The sequence below is a fragment of the Capronia coronata genome, assembly GCF_000585585.1.
Source record: "Capronia coronata CBS 617.96 chromosome Unknown acBCG-supercont1.1, whole genome shotgun sequence".
NCBI lineage: Eukaryota > Fungi > Ascomycota > Eurotiomycetes > Chaetothyriales > Herpotrichiellaceae > Capronia > Capronia coronata.
Genome location: NW_006912893.1, coordinates 1575606 through 1592069, shown reverse-complemented (window position 1 = coordinate 1592069; position 16464 = coordinate 1575606). Strand labels below are relative to the sequence as shown.

Here is a 16464-nt window from a genome sequence, read left to right as displayed (position 1 = left end):
TGCAAAGGTTTCGGTCCCCCCTTCCTCTCGCAATCTGTCTGGATTCTCCATCCCCATGACATATCGAACAAACCCAGTTGCCTGAGCCATAGGAGTAATCGGGTTGGAAGTTCTAACCAGTCTCGGCCTCCTCTTCTTTGGCGAGGCCGTGCTCTTTCAGCAACGTCATGATCTCGTCGCCGGACCACAGGTGGTGGTAGATTTTGCCGTCTTTCGTCTTACCGACGGTCGCGAACTCGACTGTTTGCACCAAACGTATTAGTGTCTTGTCCACGTAAGATCCTGATACAAGTTGTGGTTCGCCCAGGTGTTGTAGAACTTACTCTTTTCACTGCTCAACTTTGTCGAATCCATCGTCTTACTCAACACCTTGACCGCCGTTCCACATGCCTCCTTCAAATCGCAATCTTCTTTGTAATCTTGCTTGAGCAGACTTTGCGCACTGGCATTGTTTGCTCCCACACTCGTGGCCTTCCACCCACCATAGTTCCCCGAAGGATTGCTTTGGTATAATTGAAACTGGCGTTGAGGGTCCCAGCCTGCATAGATGAAGGAAACGCCAAAGGGTCGCAGACCACCATGCTGTGTGTAGCCTTGTTTCAGATCACACAGTCGTCGCACCAATTGTTCGCAGGGGATGTCTTCATTGTACGTCAGCAGATACCGTTGCGCGGCTTGTCGGGCGTAGTTGATCAGGATGTTGGCGTCGGCCGTCATGCCAGCGACGGCGCAGATCATATTGCTGGAAACAGATGTCAGCTTCTGTGGCCGCAAAGAGCCAGGCCTGAAGCCTGCTGTGACAAACGGGAAGCTTACTCGTTCAAGATGTAGAGCTTCTCCGCCGACGTATCCTGTTCGAGCAGTTTGCTCGTCACTTTTCGCTCCGCAGCCAAAACAATGCCATCCTGTGCTAATATCCCCAGAGCTGTGCCGGCATGCGAGATGGCTTCAAGGGCGTATTCGACCTGATATAACCGGCCTTCGGGGGAGAAGATGGTTGTCTATGCACCTCTGGTTCAGCGGTTGATCATGCGTTGTAGCACTGGCAACAAGACTTACTCTGGAGTCGTATCTGCGAGACATTGTGACCGTTTATTTCGAGGTTCAGGGAAGGTCACGGAATGCGTGAGACGAAACAGATGAAGAAAAGGTACGAGGAAAGGCAAGCAGTTGTCGAATGGATGTAGATTGGGTGCGGAGGGAACAATTCAGTACGTAGTTGGATTCAACCACTTCAGTTCAGGCACGGCCTTCACGCGTCGTCTGTTTCTTTGATCCAATCAGCTGTATCTTAAGATGAATTGTAAAAGCAGCTCCAATCTCGCCCGTTTGGGACTCAGATGGTGCTGCTCTATCTTGATCCTCGGCCACACACTGATCTAAAGGCAGCGTTATCCCATAAGATTGTACGGTGTTATACCACAGAAAGCAACGCGGGCGGGAACCCCATCGTGCTGGTGGCCTAGCAGTCATTTCAGTTGGAGACAAAAATTTAAAGAAACCCAAAACAACACAACCCCGATCATAAGAGTCGAGTTGTCAATCTCAAAAAAGAAATGGTTAATGAAATGATCAGACTGGGGTTCGAACCCAGGACCTTCTCCGTGTTAAGGAGATGTGATGAACCAACTACACCATCCGACCTGTTCGAACGCTGGAAACCCAGATCGTTGTTGAGAGAAATTTCGGAAGTTTTCCATATATCCAGCGAATGAGTCGTGCTAATTGTGGATTTGGCTAGTGCTATATACCCTAGCCTTATTTAGCGTTACTCTAATTTACTAGCGAATAGATTGACACCATCCTATGGATAGAATAATAGAAGTATGATAACCTCTCGTGCTACTAGTACTATGTATGTAGTACTATATAAGTCTTGCCACGCCGAAGTCCTCCAAGTCCTAGGTGACTGATACTGGCCCAGAGCTGCAACTGCAGTGCGTGCTTCAACTTGCAGTCAACTCGTCGCTGTGCTCTCACTACTGGAGGTAGTGAGAGTGTCCTATAAGTTTCACTCTGGTCATCATGTTGAAATCCACATATCGTACCGCGGGTCAGTCCGCTACGGACTCTCCTCTCCCAGCAGGTTGGACCGAACACAAAGCCCCGACGGGTCATACATATTACTACAATGCCGCCACGAAACAATCCACCTACAGTCGGCCTACTGCGCCCTCCGACGAGCCTCTACAAATTGACTATGGCGCGACGGAACCCGACCATGTGCTGCGCGCATCCATGCAGGCGATGGATGCGTTCCACAAGAGCACCAGCGCTACACTAGGACCAGGCGTCGGACCTGGTCATTTTACAGGTGGAAGAAGCTATCAGGACCATGCTCGCCGCAGAGGCAACCAAGGTGACAGGCCAAAGTCGAAGGCAGCGATACCCAACTGCGCGTCATGGGTACTGGTCAAGACGAAGCTGGGAAGGAGATTTGTGCACAACACCGAGACGAAACAGAGTTTGTGGAAATTCCCCCAAGACGTCATGATGGCTGTGATCGAGATGGACAGACTTGAGTGGGAGGCAAAGAAGAAGGCGGAAAGTCAACCCCAGGAACAACCTCAGACTCAGGAGGAGGGTGCTACAGGATCGCAAACACAAAGCAAAGACAGCGCACCGACACCAGCAGCCTCTGCTGAACGACAACCCTCCGCGCCGGCTAATGGTCACGGACAAGGAGAGTACGACAGCGACTCGTATGAGGAGATCGAGGTTACCGACGACGAGGAAGAGGGCCCTGGCTCGCCCAACAAACGGCCTCGCCTGTCCCAGGAACCCGGGGGCGCAGCAGGGTCTCCCTCAGCACCAGCGGGCCCCGTCGAGTTCGACGAAGACGACATAGCATGGCAGCTAGCCCAGATGGAGGAAGACTACGGCGACGACGCCGCAGGAGAGGTGAATGCCGACGGGGAAGGACACGGAGAAGAAGATCAAGGCCTCCCGCTCACTGCGAGCGACAACATCGCCCTTTTCCGCTCCTTGCTCGACGATTGCGGCATCTCGCCGTACTCGACGTTTGAGAGGCTGATCGAAGACCTCGCCATCGTCGAAGACCCACGTTGGGTAGCATTGCCCAACACCACGAGCCGCAAAGAAGCGTTTGTCGCGTGGTCGAAGGATCGCATCGTCGAACTCCAAGCGCGCAAAGAGTCTGAGAAGAAAGCGCGCGACCCGAAAGTCGAATACCTGCGCTTCCTGCAGCGCCACGCCACGCCCAAGCTCTACTGGCCGGAGTTCAAGCGTAAGTTCAAGAAAGAACCGGAATTGCGGGACGTCGCTATGCCGGAGAAGGACCGGGAGAAGCTGTATCGCGAGTTCGTCGCGAAATTGAAGACCGGCGAAGCAGAGCGGCGGAAAGATCTGGTGGCGTTGCTCAAAGGCGTGGATAAGGCACTGCTGAAGAGAGGTATGGACCTACACGACTTGCCGGACAGTGTGTTAAGGGATCTGAGGTTCTATACACTTGACGAAGGGAGGAGAGATGAGCTGGTCAGAACGTTTCTAGAGACGCAGTGATGCTTGCCATTCAGCATATAAGACCTATCTCCCTAGGCTGGTATCCCTAAGAGACAATTGAATAGGAGACGACCAGAAGAACGTGGCTATCTAGCAAAAGAAACCAAGCATGGGGCTATTGTCCCGACATGGATCCTATTCATCCTGTCTAATCTTTATGTTCGAGACTGTACGAATGGCTTGCAACTTGGAACAAGCAAGCGATGCAGACTTGTCGAATTAATAAGAGTGACGAGGGGCAGAATCCAGTATTGGACCATCACCGCCGCCAGTGATTGAAGCATGAATAGCTCGCTACCTAGCTCTGCAATTCAACTCGCTCAAGCAGGATTCCAGCCTGGAGCCTGTCTCTCTGCTCACAGTTCACTATTTGCTCTTACAACACAGACAAGCACATGGACGGCCATGACAGCCGGACCACAAGGTTGCACTGAAACGCGCTGCTGTCCTCCTATTGAAGGGTCCATCGACACAAACATCCGTAGGCTCTGTGCCTTGAGCACTTGCTAATCCTCACAGCTCTCCGCCGTATCGTTTCTCTTGCCACAAAGAGCACTTGATACATCAACAAGCATCACCACCCAACCGATCCTCCCTTGACAGAAACAATATCCAACCCCCGATGAGGGTAGCAGAAGGTTCGTCACACGGGTCGGTTCCGAGACTCATTTCTTGCCCCTTGTTACTCACTGTTACTGTCCTCCAGCGCCATCACCGGCAGGATTGGCGTTGGCATTAGCACCACTAGCAGCGTTCGTGAAATGCTGTAGCATCCCGGTCAACACTTCCAGACTGTTTCCAGCCTCTGGGTTCTTCTCCAGACACTCTTTGACGACTTTGAACTCGTTCTCGCCGGCTCCAGGAACTTGTGAGCAGAGTTGGACCACAGCAGGACTGCCCGCCAGAGGCCCTAGGACTTTCTGTGCGTTGACCATGGCCACTGACTGTGGCGGTTGGTGCTGCTGTTGGTGCTGCTGTTGGTGCTGCTGGGGTGGGTACGGTGAGCCAGCAGCGGTTGATGTCGAGAACGTAGGAGGATGATGGGATTGTGGTGTCAGACTAGGGTGTGGATGAGGTTGCGGTGGCACCATTTGAAGACCGCCGTTGACGCCGCCATATTGACCAGGCACGGGCGACTGGGAATATGCGCCGGGCTGAGAAAGTTCGAAGCTGCCATCGTGCGGTGTGATCGGGGTCTGCGCGACCAGAGAACCCCTCGTCGATGGACTCGGCACAGATCCCTCCAGCACCGCGGCCGTCATGTTGTGAGGCAACTCGCTGTTCTTAATAACGATGGGAATCAGAAGCATGCGCTCGCGTGCAGGGTCTGGGAAATCCGTTTCGAGCTTCTTAACAAAGGTAGGTAGTTCCTGACCGACGTCCAGGGGGATGAGATAGATGTCTTTGATGGCCGGATTCTGATGCTGAATGCCAACTCCAAATCGATCTTTGGCCTTGAAGTACCGGAACAGTCGGTCAAATTGTTCTTGGTCATGTGAGTTCTGTGGCTCGGGCATCCAGACAATAACCAGATCTGACGAGTTGCTGTACTCGAGACCGCAGAGATATTCGTCCGCGCGCAGAGGTTGAATTCGCCCTCCTATGGCGATGTCCGGCGGGATCAGTTGGTCGTAGGTCATCCGCAGAGTGTCACAATCCGGAGTGGCTCCAGCTGCATACTTGGCTACAGCGTGGAATCTACCCAGACTGCCGCCGTTGACCGTTCCCCTCCACACGACCCCGTCCGCTTCTGAAGTTTCCTTGGGCGAGTATGGAGGCGATTCGGCATCCTCATCCTTGAGAAGTTCATCAATATCCGCATCTGCCTTGGCGCCGGGCCCCACGGGTTCTTGAATGGGCAGACCGGGTGATTGCCGGGGAAGTTCGCCAAACCGCTGGCCTTCGGCATCCGGGGAACCCTGGACATTAGACCATACTTTGTCTATATCGAAGTTGGCAGAGGACTGTCTTCTCGCAGGATCCGCGGTTGCTTTGGTTTTCGCCGGCGTGGCTCCTTTGCCAGAACTGCCTGTCGTCTCTCGAGGGCTCTCCACCACAGGACTCTTCATCTCCGTATCTCCTTCTGCAAGGCTGGGTTTCTTGACAGGTGCATTCGAAGTCGCAGACTCGGCCGCAACCTGCCTCGATTCGTCCACGTACTCTTCCCCCTTGTGTGTCCGCCGAATTCGAGGTCCCTGGTCTTCGATGATGGTGTGTTGCTTCTCCAGCTCCTTCACAATGGCCGCGTCCTTACGTTTCAATTCTTCACTAGCCATGTCCTTCGGATCCATTGCCGCGAGTGTATGTGGGGCAAGCTCGCCCTTGAGTAGTCGTAGTCTTAGTGCATGGTTCTTCTTGACGTTGAAGGTTATCGACCGTAGCTGGTTTTTGTAGGCATCATTCGGGTCGCCGTTGCCACCAGCCTGGACCTGATACAGCGCATGCTCGAGAGCCAAACCAAGGCGATTCGCGATGTCAACTTGCGTCGAGCCCGCGGGAATAGCATACTCCTTTTCGCTCACAGCATCTTTGATTTGTTGATCTATGAGCTTGATCAAGGTGGAGGCCGCATGCTTTCGCGCAGTGTTGTTGAGTTCCGTCGCATCCAACGCAACGCCCGACACCGACTCTGATATTGATGCCTGCCTCGAGGGTCCTTCGGACTGACTGGGTTTGCGGGCAGGAGTTGTGGCTTTGGCGCCATTGGTTTCCGCCGCAGGTGTCGCTCGAGCCTTTTTGTTCTGTCGCAATGTCAGTCCTGTGTCAGATGCTGTCTGAACAAGTAACATACCTTGATCTCGGATATAACACTGGGGGAGCCTTCAAGCTTGCGCTTCTGTCCAGTTGCAGGAGCCTGCGGCGTCGTCTCTTCTGCCTCGGGCGACGCGTGAGAGGTCACTTCACTGGTCCGAGGGCCTCCTGATTTTCGACCTTTTCTGCCGCCTCTCTTCTTTGCCTTTTCTGCCTCCACAGCTGCCCTTCTTTGCCTGGCTGCTTCTTCCCATGGCTTTTCTCCTCTCGTAATAGCTTGCAACAGCGCCTTGTGGTTTCCGGGTTTGCATTGTTCGCAAAAGTACGAGTCAGCTTCGTAGTCCTCCGGAAGACCCATACAACTGTTATGCTGCCATGCTGAGCAAGTGTCGCAGCAGATCATAGCTCGAGGGACATCTTCTTCCTCCTCGTATGTGCCGCATACACAACGTATGATTTCGTCCCCTTCTTCCTCCTGGTCGGTTGTTTTCGCTTTGCCGCCTTTTCCTTTGCCTTTCTTCTTCGCAGGTACATCTTCGAGTATATCGCGATCTTTGGTGTACTGGCCCTTGGTGGCGCGACCGGAGCGTCGAGGTTCGTCTGCCACGAGTCAGCATAACGTACTGCGATATGTCGCGCCGCATGTGGTGCGCTTATGGGTGACTGCTTACCAGCCATGTTGATAAAGAGTAAGGCGTGTAATACTACTAGACACACACGTAGAGCGTGGGCGCTTGTCACAAATCACGTCTATGGTCGCGATCTACAACAGGTGGAGGAGGCGAGCGTGTTTGTTCACGAGACCACGGAAACGAATGCGCCTGAAGGCGCACTTCTGGAGTTGAAACTCAATAGCCCCAAATCCTGCCTGCTCGAAACTGCGCGAGCCTCCGATCGAATAGGGCGTGATGTAGCGAAGGCACACGCGCTTGGAATTGATGGAAATATCGAACGGCGACAATCAGCGCAGCGCAGTTGATGCGGGAGAAGAGGTCCAACTTCACACTGACAGCTGGGAGACGCCAAGCCTGAGAATAGCGGAGATGACGATCTGGCGAATTAGAGGAAGGTCTGCCGAAGCCTGCTGGTACGATGAGGTGAGGTGGGGATTGGCCCATTATACACTGTACACGATAATAACTTTTAGTGGCAGAATGAGATACTAGTACTACCTACCTAGAGGTACCAACAGCTCTGTAGACCACCGGCACAATGCAGACGGCACATCGTCATCGGCGCAGAAAATACACGTGACTCTCCATACCCAGTGCAGTCTGATACTGCTTTTCAGGATCGAGCGTCCGGTTCACCAAAGACGCGTTGGACATTCCTGCGAATCTATTTGCTCTCCTGTGCTTTCTCACCATCAGCCAACGCACCGGATCCAGTATGGCTGATGTCCGTGCTCTTCTCGCTGCGGAGCGGCAGTCACGACGAATCTCTCATCCTCACCTCTCCTACACCAAAACCGGACTCATATGTACACTATGCAATCTGAACGTCAAGTCCGAAACACTGTGGGAAGGTCATCTCAGAAGTGCCAATCACCGAAAAAATGCCCAGGCTAGTCAGGAGAATACTACAAACAAAGGTGTCAAGAGGAAGCTTGAAGATGTGGATGAGGCACCAGAGGAGCACGATGAGGCTGACACAGATGCGAGAAAGAAGCCGAAATCGCGGCCGGAGAGTGTGGGCACACATGCAGAAGACCGACAGGCCCAGACAGAGCTCGAAGACTCGGACCAGCCAGGCGAAGATGACACTCCCCTAGAGGGTGGTCCCAAAGATGCGCCCTCCGTACAAGGCACATCTGCTAAGAGCCCGACTGTGGACGAGGCTGAGTGGGCTGCCTTCGAGGCGGAGGTTGCTCCCCTAAAGGCCGCGCCGGCCGATTACGTCTCTCACACGATAATCGCGGCACCAGTCACTGCAGCACAGATGGAGGCACAGGCAGCTGAAGACGGACGAAGGAAATTGGAAGTCGACGCAGACGCGGAGAAGGAAGACGAGGAAAGAAGGCTGGAAGACGAGTTCGAGGTTATGGAGGAGATGGAAGAGCGTGTCCGCAGACTTCGAGAAAAGAGGGATGCTCTGAAACATGCTGTGCTCGCAGGAAGAGACACTGGTCAAAGCGACCATGCGAAAAGTGTCAACGGAATCGGCGATGGGGTCACTCCGCAGGTCGCGGATGTGCCTGACAACGATAATGAAGAAGACGATGCTGAAGAAGAAGAAGAAGAAGATGACTGGTACGCATGATAGTCATTCAATCCATGAAGGGGCCAAGTACACGGTTACAGCCAGCCGTCCTTTGCGGTTGTTCATCTCGTCAATCCAAGCGTCTTCGAAGCAAGCAAAATCAACGCTGTCAAAACAAATCTTCACCCAGCACATCCTCTATCTCGACGATGCCTGTGACCTCGTTACGCTCGACAATGCCGAGCAGGGTTCCTCGCCGAAGAAATTCCTTGCCTCGCCCGGTGCCCTCTTCCCGCATCTGGCGAATCCATTGCCTACACTCATCAACTGTGGTGGTGCTGAGTACGGAAATCCAATCACCTTTTTCAACTACGATTTTGCCGAATTGGTCCTCCAGCTCCGAGATCGGCAGGCCAGGGTCCTGTAGATTTTGAATCCGCCGAGGTCCAACAATATGATTTGCAGACGTTCGAACATATCCACGGGGTGACCGCACAGCAGTCACAAGAAGATCCAGGCCCATCAGCGTGTTGCCAGGTCGTCCCACGGCAATGGGCACCTCGGACACTTTCGTTGCCACGTCAGACATCCGGGGGATTTCTGGCGGTGAAGGCTTCATGGCGGCGCCGATAGCCCCTCCAGGATGGTTCGCGGCGAAAATGGCGGGCGTCTGAAGCCCAGAAGATGAATGCAGTTCTTCGGCAACGGCCAGCGCTAAGCTGTCCCCCAATGCGAGGGTAATTGTTGTGGATGTCGTCGGCGCGGACACTCCGAAGGATGCGATCTCGGATTCAGGTATGACCGTGGGTAAGAGAACGTCAAAGGAACCGGATCTGGTCGGGTGCGAGAGAACAGGGCATGTGCTCGGGTTGAGATGCGCAGTCATCGCGACCAAGGGTACGGCAGGGTTGAGGTGCGGAAGCAGAGATAGAAGTTCGGGTGTTTTTCCGGAAAAGGTGATCATGACTATGGTATCATTCGGACGAATGACTCCAAGATCGCCATGCAAGGCCTCGATGGGATGCAAAAATTGTGCGTGAATGCCCAACGACACAAATGTTGCCACTAGTTTCTTCGCAATATGGCCCGACTTGCCCACCCCCGTAAAGATGGTTTTCCCATGCCGAGACTCGGAATGGATAATGTGAGCGATGGCCCTCAGAAGAGAGTCTTGAATATGCTGCGAAGTCGTGTAGAGGTGTTCAAGGTGGGAAAGGGCCAATCTTTCGGTTGCGAGCACATGCAAGGCCTTCCTGATGGCTCGGCTGTCAGGTTTAACGTCCTTCTCCCCAAAGCAGTCCGAAATGTCGGGCGGCGTTATTGGTAATGACTCGATCTGCTCTGGAACGGGACCAGGCAGGGGCATTGAGGGCGTAAGCGGTGTTGGAAATGCAACCTGGCGTGTGAAAGCCATTTTGCACTGATGATTGAGGATAAAACGCCAATGGAAGTATGCCCAATTTGATAGTGCACTGTGAATGGCCGGTACGAGGGCTTCTTCTGACAATCTCGCCAGATAGTGAACGAGTGATCTGTGAACCGATCGTCGTCGGTAGGATCTCAGGACGCGACTGTTTATGAGAAGCTGGATCGTGGTTCCTCGATCAGATGGCAGGGAATAAAATGGCCGCCCTGGAACGTCCCGAATATCAACGACATGACGCCATAGACTTTTTCTTCGTAAGCAATCAACGGCTGGAGCAAAGTGTCGTCGAATGATTCGTACGAAGAACCGGCCTATACCTTGAGAAATGAAGTCAAGGAAGAGCAAAGGGAAAGGGTGAATTTTGTGGAAGTTGGCTTGATCATGGTGTCGGTTCGAAGGCCGGAGGAGAAAAGTGACCGGGGGGATGGACCTCGATATGGGCTGGAATTCGAGAAGACTGGGACTTCGGAGGTAGCGTTACCGCCAAACCGGCGCATATCTGGCAAGGGTCGACGATTGGGATGAAACAAGAGCGGACTGCGGGAACTGTGGATTCGAAAGGAGGACGCCGAGAACGCGTTTGCCTAGCTCCAGAATAGTCGAAATAATGAGGTGAGATAAGGTTGTGCATGAGGCCAGGACCCTGCACAATAGGACAGGCCGGAAAAGGCTCGAGACCAGACCGCCAGATAAGAGACCGTCAGGCTTCCATCCTGTGAGACTGTCAGGCACGGAGTATGGTGCTGTGCGCAAACGAGATGCAGATCGATTATTGCCACCTCACTCACTTCATCTTTGAGGGGACACCGATGGGCAGGCCAGAGGCGAATCGAGTCTTGGAATCGGACGAGGCTAGCACAGTCGGTGCGCGGCGATGGCTGACGCGATGAGGAGGATGAGTCGGTGCACCAACGGATGGTGCAATCAGATACCAATCAGGACGGTGGAGACTCCGCTGTATTGATGGGCCATTGCTCCTCAATCGTGATGGCGCCGTCAATCATGAATCAATAACTGAGGCGAGGCGGGAAGCACTGACGGGCGGGAACTCTCGTCGGGGAAGATCGCAGGGAGAGTGGCAGAGTGGTAGAGTGGTTGAACCCTGAACAGCCAGGCTGTACTCGTATAGTACTACAGAGTACGTACGTTAGGTACGTGCCTGCGCCCACGCCCACTCACAAGGATTAGTAAGCGAATGTATGGTACTTGCCAACACGGAAGCTAAAAGTAACGTGATCGGATCGCAGGCTTTCCGCTCCGACTTGCGGCGAGGGTTTCATACCAGGGCAGGTACTAGTACTCAGGCACCCGTATACCAGATATACTAATACTGTGTACAAGAAATAATTCATCAAGCCCACGTTTGTTAGGGGAATAACACTGGCACATGTATCCCTTTGCTACTATTATTACAGTGCAGTGCGTAGCTACTTCAACCGATCTCGCCTTATGCCTCTTCGTTATCCCGACCGTATTCACACCACAGGCTAGCTCGCGAATCACTGTATAGGACTACCAATGCCTCACGTGCTCCCTTCAAGACGCTATGTCTCCGTATTTCGGACCTCACACATGCACATGTGCTTGCGAACGATCTACTACAGCATGGCTTGTTGACCGCCTGGGTAGCTACTATGATTAGTGTTTGGGCTGTTCCCCGGACGTTGGATCTTTTCAACCAGCCGGCAGTACAACACACATTTACCTTCAATGCTTGATAGCAGTGGATGAGCATCGTCTGTAACGTACTTTGTGTGTGCCCGACATCACTTGCGTTTCTGCTGCAGAGACAATCATGGCAGGTCAGGGCCATATCCTTGTCACCCAGTGTTCTTTCAAAGCCTTGCCAACGATGCATCTTTCGCCTGTCAACAAAAGAGAGGACGATATTGGACCGATAAGGCGGGTGGCACAGCATAACTTGAAGGGCATTGATTTCTGTGAGTTCCTATGACTGGAGTAGTAGGTCCAACGAGGGTGCAGTGGGTGCGCTTGTTTCGACTCGACATTTCGAATGGTAGAGCACTGTCTGCAGCGCCTAGCTGTGTGAACACCGTGTCGCAGTATGGTACCTAGATCAACCAATACCAACATGTGCTATTGCCTTTCATCTGTAGATGTTCGTGATGTCCAGGGATGAGTTGAAGCAAGGTTGATTGGAGTTGTAGTACGTATTGGGTCCCAATTTGTCACGTGTGGAGCTCCCAAATTAGGATGCGCAGTTCGCCTTCAAGTTCGGGCCAGATGCGACTGTGACTGCGGTTGCGACACTGCAAACCGTGCTGGCCAGCAATGAGCTGCGCTTTCCTTCATCTCATGTCAAGTGTCTTCTGTGCGGGCTTGCTGAACCTGACAATGCCCGTCTATTCCGAACATTTATCTTAGACGACAGTCTAACTTTCATCTGCCTCTTCATACCCTCCTGAAGTCCTTCCTTGACAGAATGCCTTCCGCATCGCCCTCCCCGCTCAAACGACCGTCGCTTAACGAACGAACGTCCTCGACACATTCTCTCTCGTCGTCCGGGAAACAAACTACGGGCTATAAGGCCCATCGTCCTCATGTTGTCAATCGGCACTCTAGGAACGTGTCACATGGAAAGGGTCTTGTGAAATTGGGAAAAGTTCATTCGACCGCCAATATCACTACTGACCACCACCATCAGAGGAAGAGATCGGGAGGCACCACACCGCCACATAGCCCGCGAGCAGCCCTGGTCAAACGGAATAGCTCCCATGTGACGTTGCCGAAGAACACTTCTTACGGGAACCTGCGAAAGAATCAGTCGGCCAATGCGCTGGCTCGAAATCTGTCACATCCGGCATTGAAGAAGATTGGGCTTGCCCCGGCACCGAAACCTAAGGGTAAGGGCAAGAAGGAGGGAGTATTCCAACTTGGGGACCGGTCGTCGGATGATGAAGAAGAGGAAGCGGAATGGGAAGATTCGACGACACAATCACCGGAGCTCACACGCAACAGTTCGAAGACTTCCACTCCAAACCGGGCATCTACGCCAAATGGCGAACGGATACCTGGAAGGGCCGCAATGTCCGATAAGGTTCATCCCCATAAGACATCCTCTCCCCCTCCGCCGTCGCTCAAGAACAACAACCGATCAGCCCCTGATCTGAGGAGAGACTCCGGTATATCGCCATCCGAACTTCCGTCCAACCCTGCGTTGCTCCACCAAAACCCTCGAGCATCCCGCGCCCCTCCCGCAATGTCTACGGTGTCTGCCCATGTTGGCCCAAGCCAGATTATGCGAAGCGAGTCAACGAAATCCTTCACCCATATCTCCCATGCCGATGCATCATCGGTGAATATCACTCCAACCAGTTCAGGATCCGCCTCAGGCCCCGGGGCTGCAGCCTCCTCCGTTGATGGCGGTGTTTCGCGCTTTCTACCAGCCGACACACCCAGCACCTCACTTCAGCAGATGGCGGACGGCTCAGATGAAGATTCCCCTTCGAACTTCCTCGCCAACTACAAACCTCAACCGTCAGAATCGCTGGAGAAGACCAAGACGATCCACAAGGCACGAATGCCACAAAATCCCTCTCGGACGCAACAGAGACTCGAGCTTCAACGAAGAGAAATGCTACGCGCTGGTGCGGCCACGCCGACAACACCACCGGCGACGGGCATGGGTCTTCCCATGGGTTCCACCACATCGTTGCAAAGTCGGCAAAGCTCTAGAAGCCGCAACCGATCTTTGGCAGGAGAGGTCAAAGCCGTGAAGCAAGATTATGAGACCGCAGTCAGGCATCTGCTGGTTGTGCGAAGATTCCGGAGCCCCATTATCGAGAGTATGACCAGACTCAAGGAGATCAACCTTCTCCCGTCAGATATCGGTGTGATGCCGCCAGGCGGCACTACTAAAAACCGGCCTCAAAGTCGTCGTGAACTGAGTATGCCTCACGGGCATGGCCACACAAAGGCCGGCGTAAGTCGCAGCCTCGAGGACGCGAAGTCATCGCCGCTCGCATCGCACCCCAGCAGCAAGTTTCGAGGAGGCCGGGTCCATTTCCAGCGCCAGAACAGCCACGATGACATTGAAATCACGCCATCCCACGGAAGCCCAGATGAGAACCAAATCGACGAGCAGGATGGGCTCTCACCCGAGGAAGCTCTGATACGACGAATCTGGGACAGCAGGGAGGTATACGATGCCGGAGAGCATTTATCGACCAGATGAATGGACAGGGTTTCTTCGGTGTCTCGGTGCCGAAGCACTGTCTGCATTCATTATGCCATTTTCTTGTGCTGCGTTCGAGCGGGATCACGACGTTTCCAGGACCATATTCCATGTTGTTACGTGTTATTGAGAGTCATGGTGGGCAGGTAAATTTTGTTGCATGGGGAGCATTAATGGGACACGCTTCACCGGAGAACATAGTCCAAACAGGTTCACAGTCGGTATGGCACAGGGATCTCGGGAAAGAGTCAAACCACATTACCTCGGCCATTCCTGGTGGAGGGCGAGACACGACGGATGCATTTGCTCGCATTGACTGGCTGGGGGCCTTACAGGAGCCGGAGAACGAGGGTCCAGTTCAGTGATTGACGGGGGCTTGACTGTGACCAGTCGTCCGTAATGAAACCCTCAACAATCAATTCCAGTCTCAGAAAGACCTGACATGTGGCGGGTGACCTGTAGCTTGATCATCAAATACGATGTTACATCAGATGTCTATCAGGAATGTGAAACCACTTGTCAAGTTGGCCATCTCCATGGTCATCTTAAGCTATTGTGACACAGCGAGACTGATTCAATGCACAGTATCAATGATAAGGGAGCGAGCGTCCTTCAGCCGTCTGCCGCAAGCCGCCGTTCGGATCCGCCTAGAATCACGTTAGGAAGTACAGGGACAGGGGACAGGGGAAAGGGACGGGGAACAAACTAGAGCTTCAACAAGAGTTGCAGTTGGGGAAGTACTTTTGTTCTCCGTCGTCGCCATCACCATCTGATTCGTCGAGTCTACTTCATCATCTCGTTGATCCGTCTCCTCGACTCGACTCCAGGGTTGCATCTTCTCGCAAACGGAAACGGCCGATGTGAGTTCCAACTAGTAACTGCGCCCAGTTCAGCACGGCCTGGTCATTCATTCATTGTTACTGGGTGCTGGTGTGTCAGGCTGACCATCTGCCCCTCTATTAGCGATGGCTTCTGGTCAACTGAGCGTGTACTCGCAACTTGATGCTTGTTGGCCGCCCAGATTTGCCACGAGTACGACGGGCCTCATATCAAGGCCAATGTCCCTCTGTGTCCTCGGCCTCGTCCTTCTCCCAATCTCAAACGTCCTACGTGGGAATGCACTGTGACCGATTGATTCTCTGTGTCTCACCGGTGGATCTGATTTCGGCCAGGACCGACCATACAGGGTGCTGATAGGGATCCTGATAACGCGTGAAGTGATATCTTGAACCTGAGCCACGATTGGGAACTATAAAGATCCCCGGCCTCCTTCGCCGGGGCCACGGTGTCGGTGCTCACTGTTGAAGGAGAACGAGAGGTCGAAGAAGACAGCAGAGACAGAAGCAGAAGCAGAAGCAGAAGCAGAACCTAAAGCAGAAGTCGGTCTGAAAAGGTTGAATATACCGTCAGACGAACAGCAGCCTCAAGCCTCATCCTTGTCAACATCCAACCAAAATACTAGTCCTACCGGCACCGTGACCAGTATACCATCCTCATCCGCCTCTGTCCCTACCACCATGGCAACAACACCAGCATACGACGCACCCATCACATTCTCGACCGTGATCGACGACGACCACAACGCCATCAACTGGGGCGCAGGCCGGCTGAAAAGGGCGCGGACCCCGTCCGAGCGAGCCCGCCTCCTCCGCGAAGTCACCTGGCTCCTCGTCCGACACGACGTCTCCGAGGACCTGGTCATGCGGCCCGCCTTTATCGAACATCTGGGCGAAGTCGGGGTGCAGATGGCCGAGCACGACCGATCAGACCACGAACGGGCCAAAGTCGAGCTGTTGGCTCTATTCGACCGCGTGCGTCTTGTCGAGTCGGATTGTTCGACTCCTATCGACACGGACACGGACACGGACACGGACACTACTACATCCAGTAAGGCCAACGCTGTCCTCGACTTTGACGAGTTCGACATGGTCATCGAGAAGCTGTTCGCCGACCTGCTCGAGCACATGAAGGTCGAGTCGGGCGAGCAGATCCCCGCCCTGGAGCGGATCCTGGATCCTCTCGAAAGCCAGCGTCTCGGGAGAGAGTATATGAAGACGCAGGTCCTGACGCCTGACCTGGAGATCGTGGATAAAAGCGACGGGCTGACGAAACGGAAAGTCTGGAGAGATGTCGAGGACTATGCGCGCACCGATCTCGCTGGGTTCAAGGAGATTTATGATCGATTGACCGAGGACCAGTTCATGATGGGCGTGAGGGCGTATTATCGACAATACGTCAATGGCAAGTTATGAGTGATGATAATGAGTGAAATGGGAGACACGAAACCAGACCTAGATATGGGAAAAGTGGATGCTAGGTGACAAGGTGTAAAGAGATGCTGGTAGATATCTGCTTTCTTCTCAAAGCAACC

The 16464-nt window shown here is 53.5% G+C and overlaps 7 protein-coding genes across 7 annotated transcripts; 4 read left to right on the top strand and 3 right to left on the bottom strand.

The window, feature by feature from the left end:
• Window positions 1–112: 112 nt before the first annotated feature.
• On the bottom strand, window positions 113–1083 carry A1O1_00567 (proteasome subunit alpha type-4; the record flags this gene model as incomplete). The annotated part of the gene is made up of 4 exons (XM_007721484.1): window positions 113–240; window positions 324–742; window positions 817–1001; window positions 1060–1083. The coding sequence occupies 4 exons, from the start codon at window positions 1081–1083 to the stop codon at window positions 113–115; spliced, it is 756 nt and encodes a 251-aa protein (XP_007719674.1).
• A 942-nt stretch (window positions 1084–2025) lies between these two features.
• A1O1_00565 (uncharacterized protein) lies at window positions 2026–3522 on the top strand (the record flags this gene model as incomplete). The annotated part of the gene is made up of 1 exon (XM_007721483.1): window positions 2026–3522. One exon carries the CDS (start codon window positions 2026–2028, stop codon window positions 3520–3522), a length of 1497 nt encoding a protein of 498 aa, XP_007719673.1.
• A 692-nt stretch (window positions 3523–4214) lies between these two features.
• On the bottom strand, window positions 4215–6951 carry A1O1_00564 (uncharacterized protein; the record flags this gene model as incomplete). The annotated part of the gene is made up of 3 exons (XM_007721482.1): window positions 4215–6263; window positions 6314–6873; window positions 6945–6951. 3 exons carry the CDS (start codon window positions 6949–6951, stop codon window positions 4215–4217), a joined length of 2616 nt encoding a protein of 871 aa, XP_007719672.1.
• Window positions 6952–7662: 711 nt separating this feature from the next.
• Window positions 7663–8532, top strand: A1O1_00563 (uncharacterized protein; the record flags this gene model as incomplete). The annotated part of the gene is made up of 1 exon (XM_007721481.1): window positions 7663–8532. One exon carries the CDS (start codon window positions 7663–7665, stop codon window positions 8530–8532), a length of 870 nt encoding a protein of 289 aa, XP_007719671.1.
• A 109-nt stretch (window positions 8533–8641) lies between these two features.
• On the bottom strand, window positions 8642–9886 carry A1O1_00562 (uncharacterized protein; the record flags this gene model as incomplete). The annotated part of the gene is made up of 1 exon (XM_007721480.1): window positions 8642–9886. One exon carries the CDS (start codon window positions 9884–9886, stop codon window positions 8642–8644), a length of 1245 nt encoding a protein of 414 aa, XP_007719670.1.
• Window positions 9887–12341: 2455 nt separating this feature from the next.
• On the top strand, window positions 12342–14093 carry A1O1_00561 (uncharacterized protein; the record flags this gene model as incomplete). Its single annotated transcript, XM_007721479.1, has 1 exon — window positions 12342–14093. One exon carries the CDS (start codon window positions 12342–12344, stop codon window positions 14091–14093), a length of 1752 nt encoding a protein of 583 aa, XP_007719669.1.
• A 1517-nt stretch (window positions 14094–15610) lies between these two features.
• On the top strand, window positions 15611–16345 carry A1O1_00560 (uncharacterized protein; the record flags this gene model as incomplete). The annotated part of the gene is made up of 1 exon (XM_007721478.1): window positions 15611–16345. The coding sequence occupies one exon, from the start codon at window positions 15611–15613 to the stop codon at window positions 16343–16345; it is 735 nt and encodes a 244-aa protein (XP_007719668.1).
• Window positions 16346–16464: the final 119 nt, after the last annotated feature.